The following is a 16897-nucleotide window of genomic DNA, read 5'->3' on the forward strand; positions in this document are numbered from 1 at the left end:
AGTTCTTCAAGTGTTTCACGGGTTCACAGACCAGTGGTGGGCTTAGTCCAAGCTGATACTCAAGTGGGCCTTCCTTTTCCAGAGCTCACCGGCCCATCTAGGAAGGAAGAGTGGGTTAGCCCATCTGTGGGTAACCCGAGACTCTTAAATCAGGAAGCCCATGCACTAGGGAAGCCCAACGATCCTCACGAAGCCTTGGCTGTTCAGATCGTCATCGGCACTGATGCTTCTCTTGCTGAGGAGTCACCGGAGCCACCGGTGATGGCCGGCGCAGCGAGACAACATGTCTTGGAGTCGGCGACGAACCCAATGGGTCGATCCGTGGTGACCATTAGTCCGGCGAAGGGAACGGAGGAGAATCGTGGTTCTTTTTCCGATGGGCTTCACGTCGGGGACCCACCGACGACTCTAGATCGAACCGATCTAGCTTTTCTCCACACCACAAGGACAGATATGCTGTCTGCTCCTCCAACCGAGCTTATGGGTAGCATTACGGAGACACCGACGGAGGCAGAGTGTCTTTTTTCTGTTGGGTTTAGCGCTGAGGAACCTCAGATCACACCGGGTAAGGCAGAAACTGAGGTTGACAGGGCTTTAGAAGGTCTTATGTTATCTAATTTCATTTTGAATCCATTGAGAGCTGGGATAGAGGAAGTGGTTGCTCCGGATGATGTAGAAGGTGGTTGGGTTGAAGGTGACTATGATCCTTAGGGAATAGACTCACCCTATCAGTCTAACCAGCCGGTGCTAGCATTGACTGAAGTCGATGAGGGCCTGGAAGTTGTGGACTGCTCTTCACCATTGAAGACTTTTAACCCAATGGGATTGGTTGTGTCGGCTGAATTGAATAGTAACACAGAGGTGATGAGGTTGGAGAACACATTGAATGTTTCTAATTGGGTGAAACGTAGACTCCCCGGCTTCAGTAAAATGATGGGGCTTTCTTTGGGTAGATATGAGAAGAGGTGCATCATGCTACTACAAAGACTTGAGAAGGAGACTAAGGCAGCCAATCTGGTGCACAGGAATGCTGCTCACCGTAAAGCTGTCTCCAAGGTTAAAGGGAAGAGGGAGCTGAGGAATTTGTTTTCTTCGGTTAATTATGAAGGGAGATAGTCTTCTTTTCTTTGACTGTGTTACTAAGGATGTGGTAGGGAGTATGCAGTGTCAATGAAGTTAAAAGTGGTGTCATAGAATGTTCGAGGTTTGAATGACGCGCGGAAACGTTTGGTAGTTAGAAATTTGTTACGGGAATGGAATTGTGATGTTGTTTGCCTTCAAGAAACTAAGCTTGCGGGCATGGATAGACAGCTGATTTGCAGCTTGTGGAGTTGTCCTTACATAGACTGGGTAGCTTTGGATGCGGATCAAACAGCTGGTGGGATTTTGATGATGTGGGATAGGAGGGCTTTAGAAAAATTGGAGGTTCTGGTGGGTCAATTTTCCGTTTCAGTTCGGTGGCAGGGTCTGGGGGATGGTTTTATTTGGGCTTGTTCTGGGGTTTATGGTCCAAATGATAATAACTTGAGGGGGCAAATGTGGGATGAACTGGTGGGAATTCAGCAACTTTAGGAAGTTCCATGGTGTTACATAGGGGACTTCAACATTATTCGTTTCCCAAGTGAACGGTTGGGGGGATCTCGACTTACCTCGGCTATGGAGAATTTTTCTAAGTTCATTGAGGAGCTTAGCTTGTTAGATCTGCCATTGGAAGGAGGGAGTTATACTTGGTCGAGTGGGTCGGATCAGCCCTCGATGTCTAGGATTGATAGGGTTCTAATGTCTCATGATTGGGAGGATCACTTTCCGGAAGTGATCCAACGGGTTTTACCTCGTCCTATTTCAGACCACTTCCCCATATTAGTGGAGGCAGGAGGGATATCAAGGGGGAAAAGTCCTTTTAGATTCGAGAACATGTGGCTAAAGACGGAAGGGTTCAAAGATAGGGTTCACTCTTGGTGGAATCGATATTCCTTCTCAGGTACTCCTAGTTTTGTTCTTGCCAAGAAGCAGAAGGCATTGAAGGCAGATATTATTCAGTGGAATCGGAGTGAGTTTGGAAATGTAGAGCGCCAGAAAAAAGAATTGTTAGAGGCTTTGAATTTATTGGATGTTAAGGAAGGGGACCATGGCCTTTCTGAAGTGGAGTTAGATGAGAGGGTTGTGTTGAGATCTCAAATTCAGAACCTTCTCTCATTGGAAGAAGTCTCATGGAGACAGAAAATCGAGGATGCTTTGCATTAAGGAAGGAGATAACAATACCAAATTCTTCCACAAGCTGGCCAATTCTAGGAGAAGGTATAATCATATTAGCATATTGGAGGTGAATGAGGTTATCTATGAGAACGAATCTGAGATGGCAGACCAAGCAGTACAGTTTTACAAAAACTTATACAAGGAATCAGAGGAATGGAGGCCTTTTGTGGAAGGTTTGGAGTTTGATCAGATAGAGGGGTTGGAAAGGGGCTGGCTTGAACGGAGATTTGAACAGGAGGAGGTTTTTCAAGCTGTCAAGGAGTTGGAAGGAGATAAAGCTCCAGGTCCTGATGGTTTCTCTTTGGCTTTCTTTCACCATTGTTGGGGAGTGGTGAAAAGAGATGTCTTAGCTATGTTTGAAGAGTTTTATTTACACAGTAAGTTTGAAAAATCTCTTAATGCTACTTTCTTAGCCTTAGTCCCTAAGAAGAATAATGCATCCAATATTCGAGATTTTAGACCTATAAGTTTGGTGGGGAGTGTTTATAAGATTTTGGCCAAGGTGTTGGCAAACCGCCTGAAAGAGGTTTTGGATCAGCTGATATCTGAATCTCAGAATAGTTTTGTGGGTGGTAGACAGATTCTTGACTCAGTCCTCATTGCTAACGAGTGTGTTGATAGTAGGATGAAGAGTAAAATTCCGGGGGTTATTTGTAAATTAGATATTGAGAAGGCCTATGACCATGTGAACTAGGAGGCTTTACTTGCTCTGTTGAAGAGAATGGGATTTGGGATGAGGTGGTGTAGGTGGATCCGCACATGCATATCTACTGTCCAATTCTCAATCTTGTTTAATGGGTCTCCAGCTGATTTTTTTTGGGAGTTTGAGGGGATTGAGACAAGGGGACCCGCTATCTCCCATGTTGTTTCTGGTTATGATGGAGGTCCTCAGTAAGATGATGAAAAGAGCTGAAGGGGTTGATTTACTTCGAGGTTTTAGGGCTGATGGTAGACGGGGTGAAGGGGTATGTGTCTCTCATCTTTTGTTTGCGGATGATACAATTTTGTTTTATGATGCAAATGAGGAGCAGATTCTACATGTTCGGATGCTTCTTCTTTGTTTTGAGGCAGTGACAGGTTTAAAGGTAAATGCATTGAAGAGTGAGATGGTTCCCATTGGGGAGGTTCCTAATATCCATTTCTTGGCAGAGATTTTGGGATGCCGGATTGGGTCTTTGCCTATGACCTATCTTGGTATGCCATTAGGGGCGTCCCATAAGTCTCCTACTGTTTGGAATCCTATCTTGGAGAGAATTGAACGCAAGTTGGCCGGTTGGAAGAAGTTGTATTTGTCTAAAGGTGGAAGACTAACGTTGCTTAAAAGCACATTAGCTAGTCTGCCCACTTATTTTTTTATCTCTTTTTACCATCCCTACTCATGTGGCCAATAAAATTGAGAGATTGCAAAGGGATTTCTTATGGGGGGACTCCAAGACTCATTTGGTGGGATGGAATAAGGTGTGTGCACCTTTGGAAAATGGTGGGTTAGGAGTAAGGAAATTAACAACCTTCAACAAAGCCTTACTAGGGAAGTGGTTATGGCGGTTTGGGCTTGAGGAGACAAGGCTTTGGAGAAGAGTTGTAGCTATCAAGTTTGGGGAAGAATGGGGGGGATGGACTTCCAAGCTAGGTAGAGGGGCTCATGGGTGTGGCTTGTGGAGAAGTATCTGCATGGGGTGGGAGGATTTTAGAAAAAATATTCGCTTTGTGGTAGGGGCGGGAGATAGAGTTAAACTCTGGACAGATCAATGGTGTGGGGACTCTCCACTTCACTTGACCTTTCCGAGTGTGTATGGGATTGTTTCTAATAAAGAGGCATCCGTGGCCTCTTCTCTTGAGCGGTTGGGGATAGAGGATCGGAGAAGTTGGAATGTCCTTTTTATTCGGAGACCAAATGATTGGGAAATGGGTGTTGTGGATGAATTTCTCCGCACTTTGGGTGCAAATCTTCCCCCCACTGTGAATGGTGATCGTATGCGATGGAAGTTGACAAAGAATGGGGCTTTTAATATCCGCTCGTTTTACAATAAGTTGAGAGACCCCTTGCCCATTATCTTCCCTTGGAAAGGTGTTTGGAAGGTTAAAGCTCCTCGGCGTGTTTCCTTCTTTGTGTGGACTGCTGTATGGGATAGGATCCTTACAGGTGACAATTTAAGGGGTAGAAGGATGGTTTTTGTTGACTGGTGTATCATGTGCCGTTGTAATGGGGAGACGGTGGATCATTTGTTACTTCATTGTGATAAAGCTTATCGACTGTGGAGTTTGGTGTTTAGATCTTTTGGGTCTTGCCAAGATCGGTTGCGGATACTCTATTTGGTTGGTGGAACTGGCCTGGAAAGCATGTGTCTAGCATTTGGAACTTAGCTCCATTATGCTTGATGTGGTGTCTTTGAAGGGAGCGAAACAGGAGGACTTTTGAGGACATGGAAAGTTCGGATGACCAGTTATTGACCTCTTTCAGTGGCTCTCTGTTTGACTGGTCTAGGGCCTGGGGACTCACCTCTAGTGATTCCCTCCCTTTGTTCCTTAGTTCTCTCCTGTATAATTAGTCTCCTCTCCTTTCTCTCTTTTTTCTTTTTTCTCTATCTTTCCAATTGTACTTTTCTATTTGCCTTATGTTTTTCTGCATAAGGTAGTTTCTTCAATATATATCTTTATTACTTATCAAAAAAAAAGAAAAAAATTAATTTTTAATCAATTCAATTTAAAGAAAATCCTAATAATCGGGAGTAAAATGCTTATTACCAATATTTTTTAATAGGGCTTATTACCATTAGTTGTGAGTGCACACTTGCATATTGCTCAGTTTTGAAGTTTATGAGGAAAATTACTAATTATAGGGGGAAAAAGTTGCAATTAACCCAAGTACCTAGTGGCTAGTATAAGACAATATGTGATAGAGATAGAGATGTTATATAACACGTGGAATTTACACAATGTGATAGAGATGTTATATAACAAGTGGACTACTTTTTTAAAGGGAAAAAAAAATACCAATTGGTTCATTTATCAATTAGTACTATTATGAGTAAAAAAATAAAAATACACTAAATTTTATTATTATTTTTATATAATATTTTAAGTGGAAGATTATAATTAATATGATATCATTTTTGTACGTGCCCAATTTTCCTCACTGGATTGGGTCTGGTGTTGGGCTCATAATTTATTTATATGGTGGGTTATGAGTTTCCTACTACGAGTAGCTCCTAATCGGACTACTTAGCTGTACTCCTTTGCCCTTGCGAAACTCCCTCCTCTCCTTTAAGCTCCTCTTTGTGGTTAGTATTATCTCTTGTTAGCTCTCTTTTTTCGTTCAGAATGACCCACCCCACTCTCTACTCACTTCCCCTATTTATAGCTTAAGGTTGGTGGGGTTTTCATGATTACGTTCTGGTCTCACTCGTGTGGGTGGGGTTTGATTTGATTATTCCTGACATGGGATATGCTTCTTTGGAAATGGTGGGGATAACTTTGGAATTGGTTCTTGCCTCCAAAAGGTTGCTCGGCAACGATATTCCCCAAGGAAATACCGGGCTGCCGAGTTCATGGGTTGTTCCAGGTAAATATAGCCCTCGATCAACCCATACATGGTCGGTATGGGCCTATCTACCATGCGATCAGCTGAATGAGCCTACTATTGGATTTGGGCTTGAGAGTGTCTAAGTAGTGCGCTTGGGCCAAAGCCCAATGCCTAATGGGCTCGAAGCCTTATGTCATACCATTTTTATATGAGATAAGTTTATTATTAACATAATTTTTATTGTACATTGATTACAACATGATATTTTATCTTAATTTATTAAAAACATTATGAAATTTGTTGGGTATCAAACTTGTTTAAAATCACCACACACCTTTAATACGATGGTCTCTCTACAAGTATAAATATTTGTGGGGTGTAGGAGATAAAGACTAAATTTAAGTCTTTAGAAATGAGGTTCACATACATGATATCTTATCTTAATTGTTATTAAAAACATTATGAAATTTGTCGGGCATCAAACTTGTGTAAAACTACTACACACTCTTAGTATGATGGTCACTCTATAAGTATAAATGTTTGTGGGATGTAGGGAATAAAGTCCAAAGTTTAAGTCTCTAGAAAAAAGAGTTCACATACATATACACTTATATTAAACTAGAATGGAATTTCAATCTTGTATATATATATAAAAACTTGTTTGACAGTTTTTTTTTTTTTCCTTATCAAGACTGAGGTCATACTAACGAGTGCCCTTAGAGAACTCATTAATAATCTATTTTAAGAAAGTTTTGATACAATTTTTATGGGAAATGAAAAAAACTATCAAAATATTAATTAATTTTTTTTTATTTCCCATAAAAACTTTCTTTAAATGGATTATTAACGAGTGCCCTTAGCCTTTCCCTTATTAATATATCTAAAGAGATAAGCTTGAATATGTGGCACGTAAGCTTTCCTTTTAAAATGAAAAGATCACATGGACTTCACTTTTACTATAAAGCTAAAGTTACCTTATTATGGTAGTTTAAGAATTAATTATGATACCGCATTAAATGTCACGAATTTTTGTCACAATGACGTGATCTCTGTAATTAATTACTTATTAATTTTACTTAAAATTATCACTTTTTTTTCTCATATTATTCAGAGAATCCAATCCTGTATAATAGAAAAAGATGTAAAATTTATACAATTTTATTTAAAAATAACTCACATCAGTTTGTGTACAATTATTGGATAAATTTACAAGTTTACATTGACATTATTTATTTTGTATTTAGTTGTTTATTCTTTATTTACTATATTAAGAATGAAGAGAGAGACTGAATGGTAATTGTTGTGTGAAGAAAGAAAAATTTTTAAAAATCAAGAAAAATTAATAATTTAATAAAATATAATATAAAATAGATAATTTGATGGGAGGTATTTTGAAAAATGAAATATAATATAATATTTCATTTTAGACCTTTAACTTTGCTTTCGTTCATTTTAATCATCTAAGTTTCAGATTTATTCAATTAAGACATTTATTAAAAAAATTTGAAAAAATAATCTGGAATATATTTTTCAATCATTAATTGAGTTTTTTTAATTAAAAAATTTTGAAGAAAAATTTATAAAATTGAAAAATTAACTACAACATATAATAAAAGTTGATGGAAAAACCTTAATTGAATAAACTTGAAAGTTAAATGACTGAAATGAACAAAAGTAAAATTAGAGGATTATATTGAAATTTGAAAAAATTTAGAGGTTCAGTTTTACATTTTACCCTAAAATAAATAAATAAAAAATATATTCTTATACTAAAATAGACATAAATTTTTGCACTTATGGGACAATTGTAGTAAAAGTTGTGATATATTTATGTAATTATCAAATTTTTGTTCTTATCCGGTTGTCCGAGATAAGATCTTCCAAATCACCGCTGATTGTGCCAAATCACGGTATTTTCGTCTGAAAACGCTGCGTAAGATAACACTTTGAATTAATACACGACTCAGCATAGCGGTTTTCACGTTATCCAAAATCCCCCAAAAAAAAAGGCTGCTACAAAAAGGTACTGTACAAAAAGTGATATAGATAAAACTGGATTTGGATGAGATCACACTGGTACAGACAATGAGACAAAAACAAGCCCACAAACCTGTGTTCGTGTGAAGAAAGAAAGTCAAGAAAACTGTGGCAAACACAACAACGATGGTGATGACAACAAGGCATGCAAACATGACTGAAGCCATGGCTATGTCTATGTCAATGGCTATTCCGACCCTTCCAAACGAAGTCATAGCAGAGATACTTTCAAGACTGCCAGTTAAGTCTCTGGGCCAGTTCAGGTGCGTTTCAAAGCCATGGCTTTCTCTTCTCTCTGACCCCCACTTCATCAAAATGCACCTTAAACAAAAACTGTCACACAAACTCTTTATGTATTTCATGTTTTGGCTCAAAATCCAATCTTTGGACTATGAAGCCTTAGTTAGTGGTGATGATGATGAAAAGTCTGCTGTAAAGAATCTTCAACTGCCAGTTGCAATGGGTTCCTTGCGTGGGGTTAGGATTCTTGGTTCTTGTAATGGTTTGTTGTGTTTAGGCATAGGTGACAATGGCATTATCATGTGGAACCCATGTATAGGAGAGTACAAGAGATTACAAGAACCCAGTGGATTAGGTTCCTATGGTTTTGGTTATGACTGTTGCAATGATGATTACAAGTTAGTTAAAGTAATTCCAAGAAATGGATCTGATGAGATTAGTGTAGATGTCTTTTCACTCAAAACCAATTCTTGGAGGAGGGTTTGTTATGGTGGTCATAGTTTTGATCTTCTTGATGATAGGGGGACCTTGTTAAATGGGTCTGTTTATTGGCAAGCAAAACGTGAAGATACAAAAGAGACAAAATTCATTATTGTTTCCTTTGATTTGGTGAAGGAGAAATTTCGTGTGTTGCCAAAACCTGATAGCAAGTTTGCTGAAGGGCCTTTGTTGGGTGTTCTAGGAGAGTCTCTTTGTGCATGTCGTTCTTTGTTTGGGAAGGATGTTGAGGTATGGACAATGACGGAAGAGGGAGCTAAGGTGTCCTGGATTAAATTCGCCACTGTTTCGCTAGAGATGGAGCCGGAATATATTCGTGAATATTCGGTACCATTATGCTTTGCAAAGAATGGTGAAGCGATAATGCTCAAAGGTGGATTGCAATTGGATGCCTACAATTTGAAGGAAAATAATTATAGGAGGATATACATTTCCCCTATTGGTCATTGTGAATTTGATGGGACTGTATATGTGGAAAGTTTAGTTTCACCAAATGCTTATGATGGTGCTCATTCGCAGTCTCCAAGAATTGGGGAAAATGCTCAAGAAAAGGTCGAGGAATAGCAAGGTAAAACATTTTATATTATGTTCTATCTCCATTTGTTCTTAATCCCATACTATGTTCCATTTCAATTTTCATAAATGGGTTTGGTTCCACTATTACTGATTTATTCTTCTATTTTGAGTGATTAAATAACTTTCTTCTCAAGTTTCCCATATACGACCGTACTTTTTTTGTTTTAAGCAGAATGCCCTGTTTGGTATTCTAGTTTTCCATAATTTTTTTAACTTTCAGAGGCAATTACATAGCACAGTGAGGGCCTTTTAGGTGTATCAAGATGAAATTACAGTTCACTACCTTATCAAGAGATTAAGTTGACCTGTGGTATTCATGTCACTTGATAAAATACTCAAGATGAAAATGGTACATTGATCTTGAATTCAATGCGATTTTCCTCACCTAGCATTTGAGATGTTGGTCAGCTATGCAACCAAGTGGAATTTTAACTATTCATAAAATAAAATAAAAAGAAGAAGAAGAAAAAGAAAAAGTGGATTCTTAACTAGGTAGTAGATCAGGACAACATTTTTTTAAGTTTTTAATTCCAAAGGATTGTTGCCTTGTTTTTTCATTTTTAGCCTGACATGATAAAACCCTTCTTGACTTTTAATATAACAGATGCTAGATGATATAATTGTGTGCGCGCGCACTTGCACATAGATGTACCTTCATTCACATGACTAAATGGCTATTAATTATTTGTTTTCTTCAGCCAACACAGCAATAATGCAAAAAGAGTAGTCACTGTGGTTATGGATAGAGGCTTTTGGTGCATTTTTAACATAGTGGCCTGCTGCAATGACCTTTATTCTGCAGTCTCTGGAAACTATCGATGGGTTGATGGGTTAATGAGTTTAACAAGGACTTAAAAAAAAAAAAAATTAATTTATCAAAATCTTGTTTTTATTATGACTTTGTTCTCATGCTTAGTTAAACTAAGAATCTTTTTCTTATGAGCAAAGGAATATTGCATCAATGATTTTTATTTTGATCACTTTATTTTGAAGAGAAGATGCATTCATTCTATGTTCATACTTACCTATAGACAATGCAACGCGTCCCACTTGTTCATTATTATGGCAGAAAGATGCTGCTATTCCATTTTTTACTAATTTTCTAGCACATGTTAGTAACTTTCCAAGTATAGATTAAAGGTACCATCTTATATGCGTTGTTATAGCATAGACACACAGCTTAAACTTATCAAAAAGTGTGTATTAGTTGATCTTTCTTCTCTTTTTATCAGTTGAAAAAGAGGAAAAAGAATACATGAATTGTAAAACAATCTCTAGGCAGATTTAGAGGTTTTAAAAGTTAATCCATGCCTTTTCATATAAACTTTTGAGATAAAGCATGATAGAAAGAAGTCTGTCTCCCTTATAGTGTTTTATATAGCTATTTATCTATCATTTTATAACTTGTTTCTTTTTGTTGTAGTTACTAATTACATGCATAGTCTCATTTTTAAAGAAATCAGCCTGTCAAGTTTAAACTTTAAACTTACTCTGAACTTGAGGATTACTTCTTTTTATTAACATTTTTACCTTTTTATTTAATTTTCTTTTGGGTACAGGTTGGAGAGGTTTGACCTAGGTTAGCGTTGTTGGCAAAAAAGATGATGACAAAGAAAGATGATGACGAAAAATGCAAAGGAAGAGTGATTACATTTCACTGTAGTTATTGTACAGATTGAGCACCATTGAAGAATCTTTTATCTTTTTAAATAAAACCCTGCCCTTCATAGGCTGTATAAAGATTACATGACTTAGGCTAGAATTGAGTAGCAAGTTATTTCAGATATTTGCTTCATTAATCTTTAGATTGCTTCATTAATCTTTAGATTGCTGGCTTTTGGCACTTTTATTTGGTTGTAGTTAGAACTAATTCTAATGCTACACAGTCTGATCGAGTTTTTTACAAAAATTCCACTTGTTTGATGGCTGTTTGGGTTTGATGGCAGACCGATAAATACAAGTAAAGGATATCCGACTAAAATTTCATTTGGACTGTGTGCGTATGTCTTTTTGATGCATATTACTTACTTGCAGCTAGCTTTTGCTGGATATTCATTTTCTATTGGTAAAAAGTTTGCTGAACTGTCTTCCTTTTGCTCTCCCTTTGGAGGATTAGCATTGTTGTTGTCTTTATGGCAAAAAATGTGACATTCTTTGAGGCATCTGGACTACATGACAAACACAGACTCCCTAGACGTACATGGTGAGATGGCTAAAAATTTAGATGCATTCCAGATTATTTGACACCAAAAAAATTTTGTTGGAGGGGGTGGCTCTACTGGGAAAATGATCAAGTTGGCATTTTTTACATCTCATGAATCAATAATGTATTTGCCTGGAATACTTATTTAGGTTTTATGCTTTTTTCAAAATTTAATCAATGTTGAAAGATCAATGAAAAGACAGGATACTAAATGCCATGTCTGTGCTGTAGCAACACAAAATCGAAATGATTAAAAACAATAGCCAGAAAGGAAAATGTCAAAAGATGCTACATTGGGCTTAACATATGATTTGTAGACTAAAAAACATATCAGCTTTTCCTGAACATCCTTGGACTGGAATAACATCTATAATATTTTTTTTTTCTTTTTGCTTTTTTAAATAATTCAATATTTACAATGGGATAGAATGGATTTGAACTTTAGATGTTATGAACATATCAGAATGTCAGATAGAATATGTATTTCCTTGGTTCTTTTTTCAATGTTGTCTAGTAATAAAAAGAAACGGAGGAAATACGGATTCTACTTGAATATTCTTCCATATAGTACAATAATATCATTGAACTAGGTACACAGATCACTACAAATACATAATATTAGATATACGAACCACTTTAAATACAAGAAGTTTGTGTTGCTGCCTATTGCCCAAAAGTTACTTCACCACAGATAAGGTTCATGGAGTCCAGTTTCATCCACTTTGCAATTAAGGTGCATACCCGCCAAATGTTCCCTTGTTGCAGTGTCAACCATCTTTCATTCTAGTAACAAAGAGGGACCATTCCTAAAAGTTTTTACTTGTTTCTTTGTTTGTCTGCTTATGAATTTCTTGGTGGCCCATGTTTGGTACTCGTTTCTTCTGGTATGATTCTTGTTATTGTTTACTAATTTTGATAGGACATGTACACTGACTTTATATACCGGTTAACAGAATTTTGTCATTCCAGAAGAAGAAACCGTATCTGTGGCCACTAAAATGTTCCCCTTTTAACTTAATAAGCCAGTATATATATATATATATATATATATATATATATATATATATATTGTAGGTGTTCGAACATTTAAACAAAACTATGCCATTTAGTCCGTATTTTTGTCATTTTGAGAGAACGCAAGAGAGGCCAGTTGTTATAAACGACAAAAGAAAAAAATTCATCCACTCATTGATAATAACTAACAAATTACATAGACAATCTCTACTGCCAATATTCTTCAATCACAAAATTTGTAAACAAAATTCCAGAGAAGTTCTATATACTGTTACACTATGATTTTGTACATTCCCATCAAGAACTTAATTAAGTATATGACAACAACAAACATCACTGGCGCACATATTCTTCGTCTGTCTCCTCTGTATTTAAAAACTAACTCAAACCCCACTACAATGACCAAAATTCCCTTTCAATAGGCTTTGTAAGAATACGTATAGGCTCGAAGCTTTCTTATTTCTTCTGATGACTCCAATAGTAGATGATCTACATAGAGACATACTCCAGCTCCGCTGCGATTCCATGCATGCGTTATTTCTCAGTGAAGACATTGTAACAGAAAAATGCTGACAAATAAGTTAATAACATACCCAAATGGCCCAAATGGAAGCCAGATAACATCCCACCGGAACTTTGGCAATCTACCACCCAAAGAAGTATCAAATAAGTAAACAGATCACTGCACTTAACATATTAGAACATCCAGCAGGATATAAACACTAAAACACACTTCACTATGTGAAGAGAATCCAAAGAACAGAAAAAGATGGCATCAAATTGAAAATGTAACCAGCAACTCAGGATAATTGCATCTGTACCATGTTAGAACAGGGACCAAGAAATTAAATAAAATAAAAAAATAAAAAAAGAAGAAGAAAGTCAGTGAAGCAAAAGAAATGAGGGAAGACAGAGACCAAGAGATTTTATATCAAACATACTCCGTGTGTAATATATTCATAATATTATCTTGTTTGAGTTTGTGAAAAGGTAACTTTGAGAACTTGAAATACCTTAACATGTGATATAACCAGAAAATTGCCAGTATGATTCCAGCTAAGCACGAGTACCAAATCCATTGCCTGTGATACTTTGAGTTATGAAGTAGCCCTATGATGGCAACTGAACATGCTAAAACAGCTAGCCAATCTGTTCAAATTTAAAACCAGTGTTATATCTGAAATGAATTTAACAACACCAACCGTGTAAAAAACATGACATCACAAGATTCACAACATCCAGTTTCAAATTCCTCACTCCAAATGGAAGAAATAAAACTCAACTAATACATTGAAGAACATATAAAAAGCTGTTGCCTTGCCACCAAACAGGTACGTTCTCATGAAACAAAGAATTTGATTGATAAGCAAGACAAAGGAAGGTATTACAAGAACCATATATGCAAGGGCCAAAAATAAATGCTGATTACAGAAGACTAGCTGAACAGTTGATATTAATGCTACAATAGTCTAACAATAAATGACATGCAATCATCCCAAAATGAATGGAAAAAGAAGAAGATTTAAGTAAAAAAATGAACCTGCAGATATAACCATCCATGAGTCAACCTCCTCCATGAAGTAAGCATGATAACGCTGTTCATCAAAAAAGGTTAAACAATCAATTGAACAAACACAAATTTTGAAAGGAAATAGTCATGAGATACAGTATGCAATTACATAGCCCCAAGTCTAATCTTGATATTATTGGCTAATTTTGTTGTAATGCCACAAAACAGAAACAAACAAGCTCCATTTATCCAGAAAATTCGAGGAATTACACATCTCAATTTTCTAGAGTTTTCCATGATGAACATAACAGCATTCTGCCAAGATTTCAGTATCCTACAATAGCTCACCAAAACATACTACGCTCAAAATATTAGGATCAAGGATTAAGCTCATTCTCTGGTAGAATCTGGGCTAGTGTAATGAAGCTGTGATTGATCTCAGATGCTGAAAGCAGATGGAAGGAATGGAGTGATTGGGTTGTTAACGATCTAGTAGGGCATAGTCTTAGAGTTACCATTTGTAAGATAGCCTGGTGGGCTCCTGTCGATCATTTATGGCAGCAGAGAAATGCTATTGTTCATTCAAAGAGGATCAAGAGTGAGAAGCAAATCATCAAGGTTATTAAGAAGGATGTTAAAAGCAGAATAGAGAGCAAAAGGGGAGAAGAAGAATTAATTCTTAACAGCATAATGAGGATATTATGCTGCAAATGGGACATAAATCCTGCTATTCTTTGCAAAACTTCCTGAGCTCCTTTCTGTGTAGCTGAATAGCCTTACGGCTTATATTGGTTCTGCAATAGTTTAGGATATTACTGTAATTGTAGTTTAGAGCTGTGGCAGAGTACTTTGCTCTGTTTTTGGTTTCAAGCTTATGGCTGTGTACTGTGTTGGTTGGTGCAGGGTGATATAGAGGTGTACCTATGGTTTGTTGTATTTCTGGGCCTTTGGGCTCTTGGTGTGAACTCTTTTGTGAAATAATATTCAATTGATTCATCAATAAAAATATGATTAAGGACATCTCCAAAATGACTGTCTTACCTATTACAAATCACACCCTTCCATTAAAAGTCATACCCAGTGCACAAAGCTCCCAATTTTTGTGGGGTCTAGGACAGGTCATGGTAGGCAGCCTTACCCCCAATTTGTTTTGAAGAGACTGATTCCCAACGTCCTTACATTAAGACATACATTATTTGTTCCCCTTATGTACAAGTAGGCCCAAATTCCCCCTCAATGAGTAGTTTTCAAAAGGTGGAATTTCTCACATTAAATGAGAGATAAATCATAAATGGAATTAGTTCGAACTCAGGACCACCTTTTTTTCTACCATAAAAATTACCACTACAAAGTAAAATGGAAATGAATTAATTTAATCATTCCACCATTAATCTAACAAATGTCACAAATTCAGTAAATTTACCACTTTAGATAATATAACCAGATAACTGCACGGATAATTTAAAGAGGTAATAAAATGGTGATAGTTGATAATGTGACAAAATCCAACCAACTTAATTCAAAATAGATGGATAGAATTTTAGAAACTCCATAATGGAATTAGCCCCAAGAAGATCTAATTCGTCTAATACTACTAAGCCAAAACCATGGAATAACAATATTAAGGATTTCCGTACCAGTCCCCATGGAGATGAAGCTTGCTGGAAGATAGAGTACAATAGAAATACCGCAAAACAAAACAGCATTGCTGCGAACACACCCTGCCAACAAATCCAAAAAATAAAAAATAAAAAGATTTCATTTTTGAGCTAAATAGTAAAAAATAAAGTGGAACCCATTTTGTTGCTTGAGAAACAAGTCAAATATAACTACCCGCCATAGACGACTCTGTTGAGCATGTGTCTTTTCAAAGGATCGAATCATCTCCTCCTGTTCTGCAAAATTTTTTTAGAGAAAAAGCAAGATTTCCAGATTCAAACTTTGAATTTTCTTTTCTCTACCTTCGTTTTCTCAGTAACCAAACAGAGAGAGAGAGAGAGAGAGAGAGAGACCTTGGGTGTCGATGGGGCGAGAATCGTCGAGAGTAGGGAGAGAGAATCTATCGTCATGAGAATTTCGCCATTTTCTCGTCAGCTTATTCATGGTTATCCTCCTCGACCTCGACTGTCTCTGAACCGCGCGTTTTCGTTGTGGCCGCTGAGAGAGCTTTTCCCCTGTTCGGTGCCCGAGAAAGTTTAAGAAACAATGTCGGGAAAATGTTGGGGAAAGGAAAATTGTGTTTTGTTTGTGTGACAGAAACTACGTTGACGCTTTCCCATCTGTTGTTTTAACCGCTTCGGGAATTTGACCTGACTTCGTATTCCCATCACGTTTGAAATTCAACCTCAATTTTTGCCAAGTCATTAGTAACAAACAATGGAATTAACGGATGTCGTTTTGGTTAGGAATTGTTCTTTTAACTTAGGTTAGTTGAGAGGTGCTACTTACGTAATATTTTTATAATAAACTATAAGTGGACCTAATCAATAACATCTTGTAATAACCTGTCACATAAGATTTGTTGAAAAAATATTATGTAATTAACATTTTTCTATTTAAATTTAAGGTTTAATTATTTACAATGGCACATATTTTGTTTGTTTTATTTCACTGTGAATTTGTCACAGTAAACAAAAATTGTGAATACTATGTATACATGAATTATTTGACTAAACTATCAAAATATAGCAATATTCTTGCATTTATTTGGCTAAATAACCATTTCAATTGAGAGAGTATAATTAAAAGTGTGTGTATTTAGCAATTAGTGTGTTTCTCAAGAAATAATAATAATAATAATCATAATAATAAAATAACCATTTCAATATCTTGCCTCGTGTAGAGATGAGCTATAGGTATGGCATCGAACTTGTCTCCACCTTCATATTATGTGATTATGACCTTATTTTCATAGTTACAAGTTTTTTAAAATTACACTTTTTATATGTGCGTTTGGGGCATAGTTGTCAAAATCGCGATCTAGATCGTAGAATCGCACAATTTTACGATCTCACCTCACTAAAACGTTTAGAATCGCACT

The 16897-nt window shown here is 36.6% G+C and overlaps 2 protein-coding genes across 2 annotated transcripts; one reads left to right on the forward strand and one right to left on the reverse strand.

Moving 5' to 3' along the window:
• Positions 1–7696: 7696 nt before the first annotated feature.
• Positions 7697–11116, forward strand: LOC126714297 (F-box/kelch-repeat protein At3g06240-like). The gene is made up of 2 exons (XM_050414390.1): positions 7697–9122; positions 10690–11116. The coding sequence occupies exon 1, from the start codon at positions 7943–7945 to the stop codon at positions 9116–9118; it is 1176 nt and encodes a 391-aa protein (XP_050270347.1). The 5' UTR covers positions 7697–7942; the 3' UTR covers positions 9119–9122; positions 10690–11116.
• Positions 11117–12501: 1385 nt separating this feature from the next.
• LOC126714298 (uncharacterized) lies at positions 12502–16167 on the reverse strand. The gene is made up of 7 exons (XM_050414391.1): positions 15870–16167; positions 15691–15752; positions 15495–15578; positions 13888–13942; positions 13361–13496; positions 12941–12991; positions 12502–12862 (listed from the first exon to the last, which is right to left on the reverse strand). The coding sequence occupies exons 1-7, from the start codon at positions 15958–15960 to the stop codon at positions 12763–12765; spliced, it is 579 nt and encodes a 192-aa protein (XP_050270348.1). The 5' UTR covers positions 15961–16167; the 3' UTR covers positions 12502–12762.
• Between the last annotated feature and the right edge of the window lie 730 nt (positions 16168–16897).

Source organism: Quercus robur, chromosome 2, assembly GCF_932294415.1.
Source record: "Quercus robur chromosome 2, dhQueRobu3.1, whole genome shotgun sequence".
NCBI lineage: Eukaryota > Viridiplantae > Streptophyta > Magnoliopsida > Fagales > Fagaceae > Quercus > Quercus robur.

What these genes read in the sequence shown, in the direction of transcription:
- LOC126714297 (XM_050414390.1), top strand. Translation starts at nt 7,943, where the DNA reads ATGGTGATGACAACAAGGCATGCAAACATGACTGAAGCCATGGCTATG.
- LOC126714298 (XM_050414391.1), bottom strand. Translation starts at nt 15,960, where the DNA reads ATGAATAAGCTGACGAGAAAATGGCGAAATTCTCATGACGATAGATTC. An exon ending in ATGGATGGTTATATCTGCAG is followed by an intron (nt 13,497 to 13,887) that starts GTTCATTTTTTT and finishes AAATTTGAACAG; the next exon opens with ATTGGCTAGCTGTTTTAGCA. An exon ending in CTTCCATTTGGGCCATTTGG is followed by an intron (nt 12,863 to 12,940) that starts GTATGTTATTAA and finishes ATGGAATCGCAG; the next exon opens with CGGAGCTGGAGTATGTCTCT.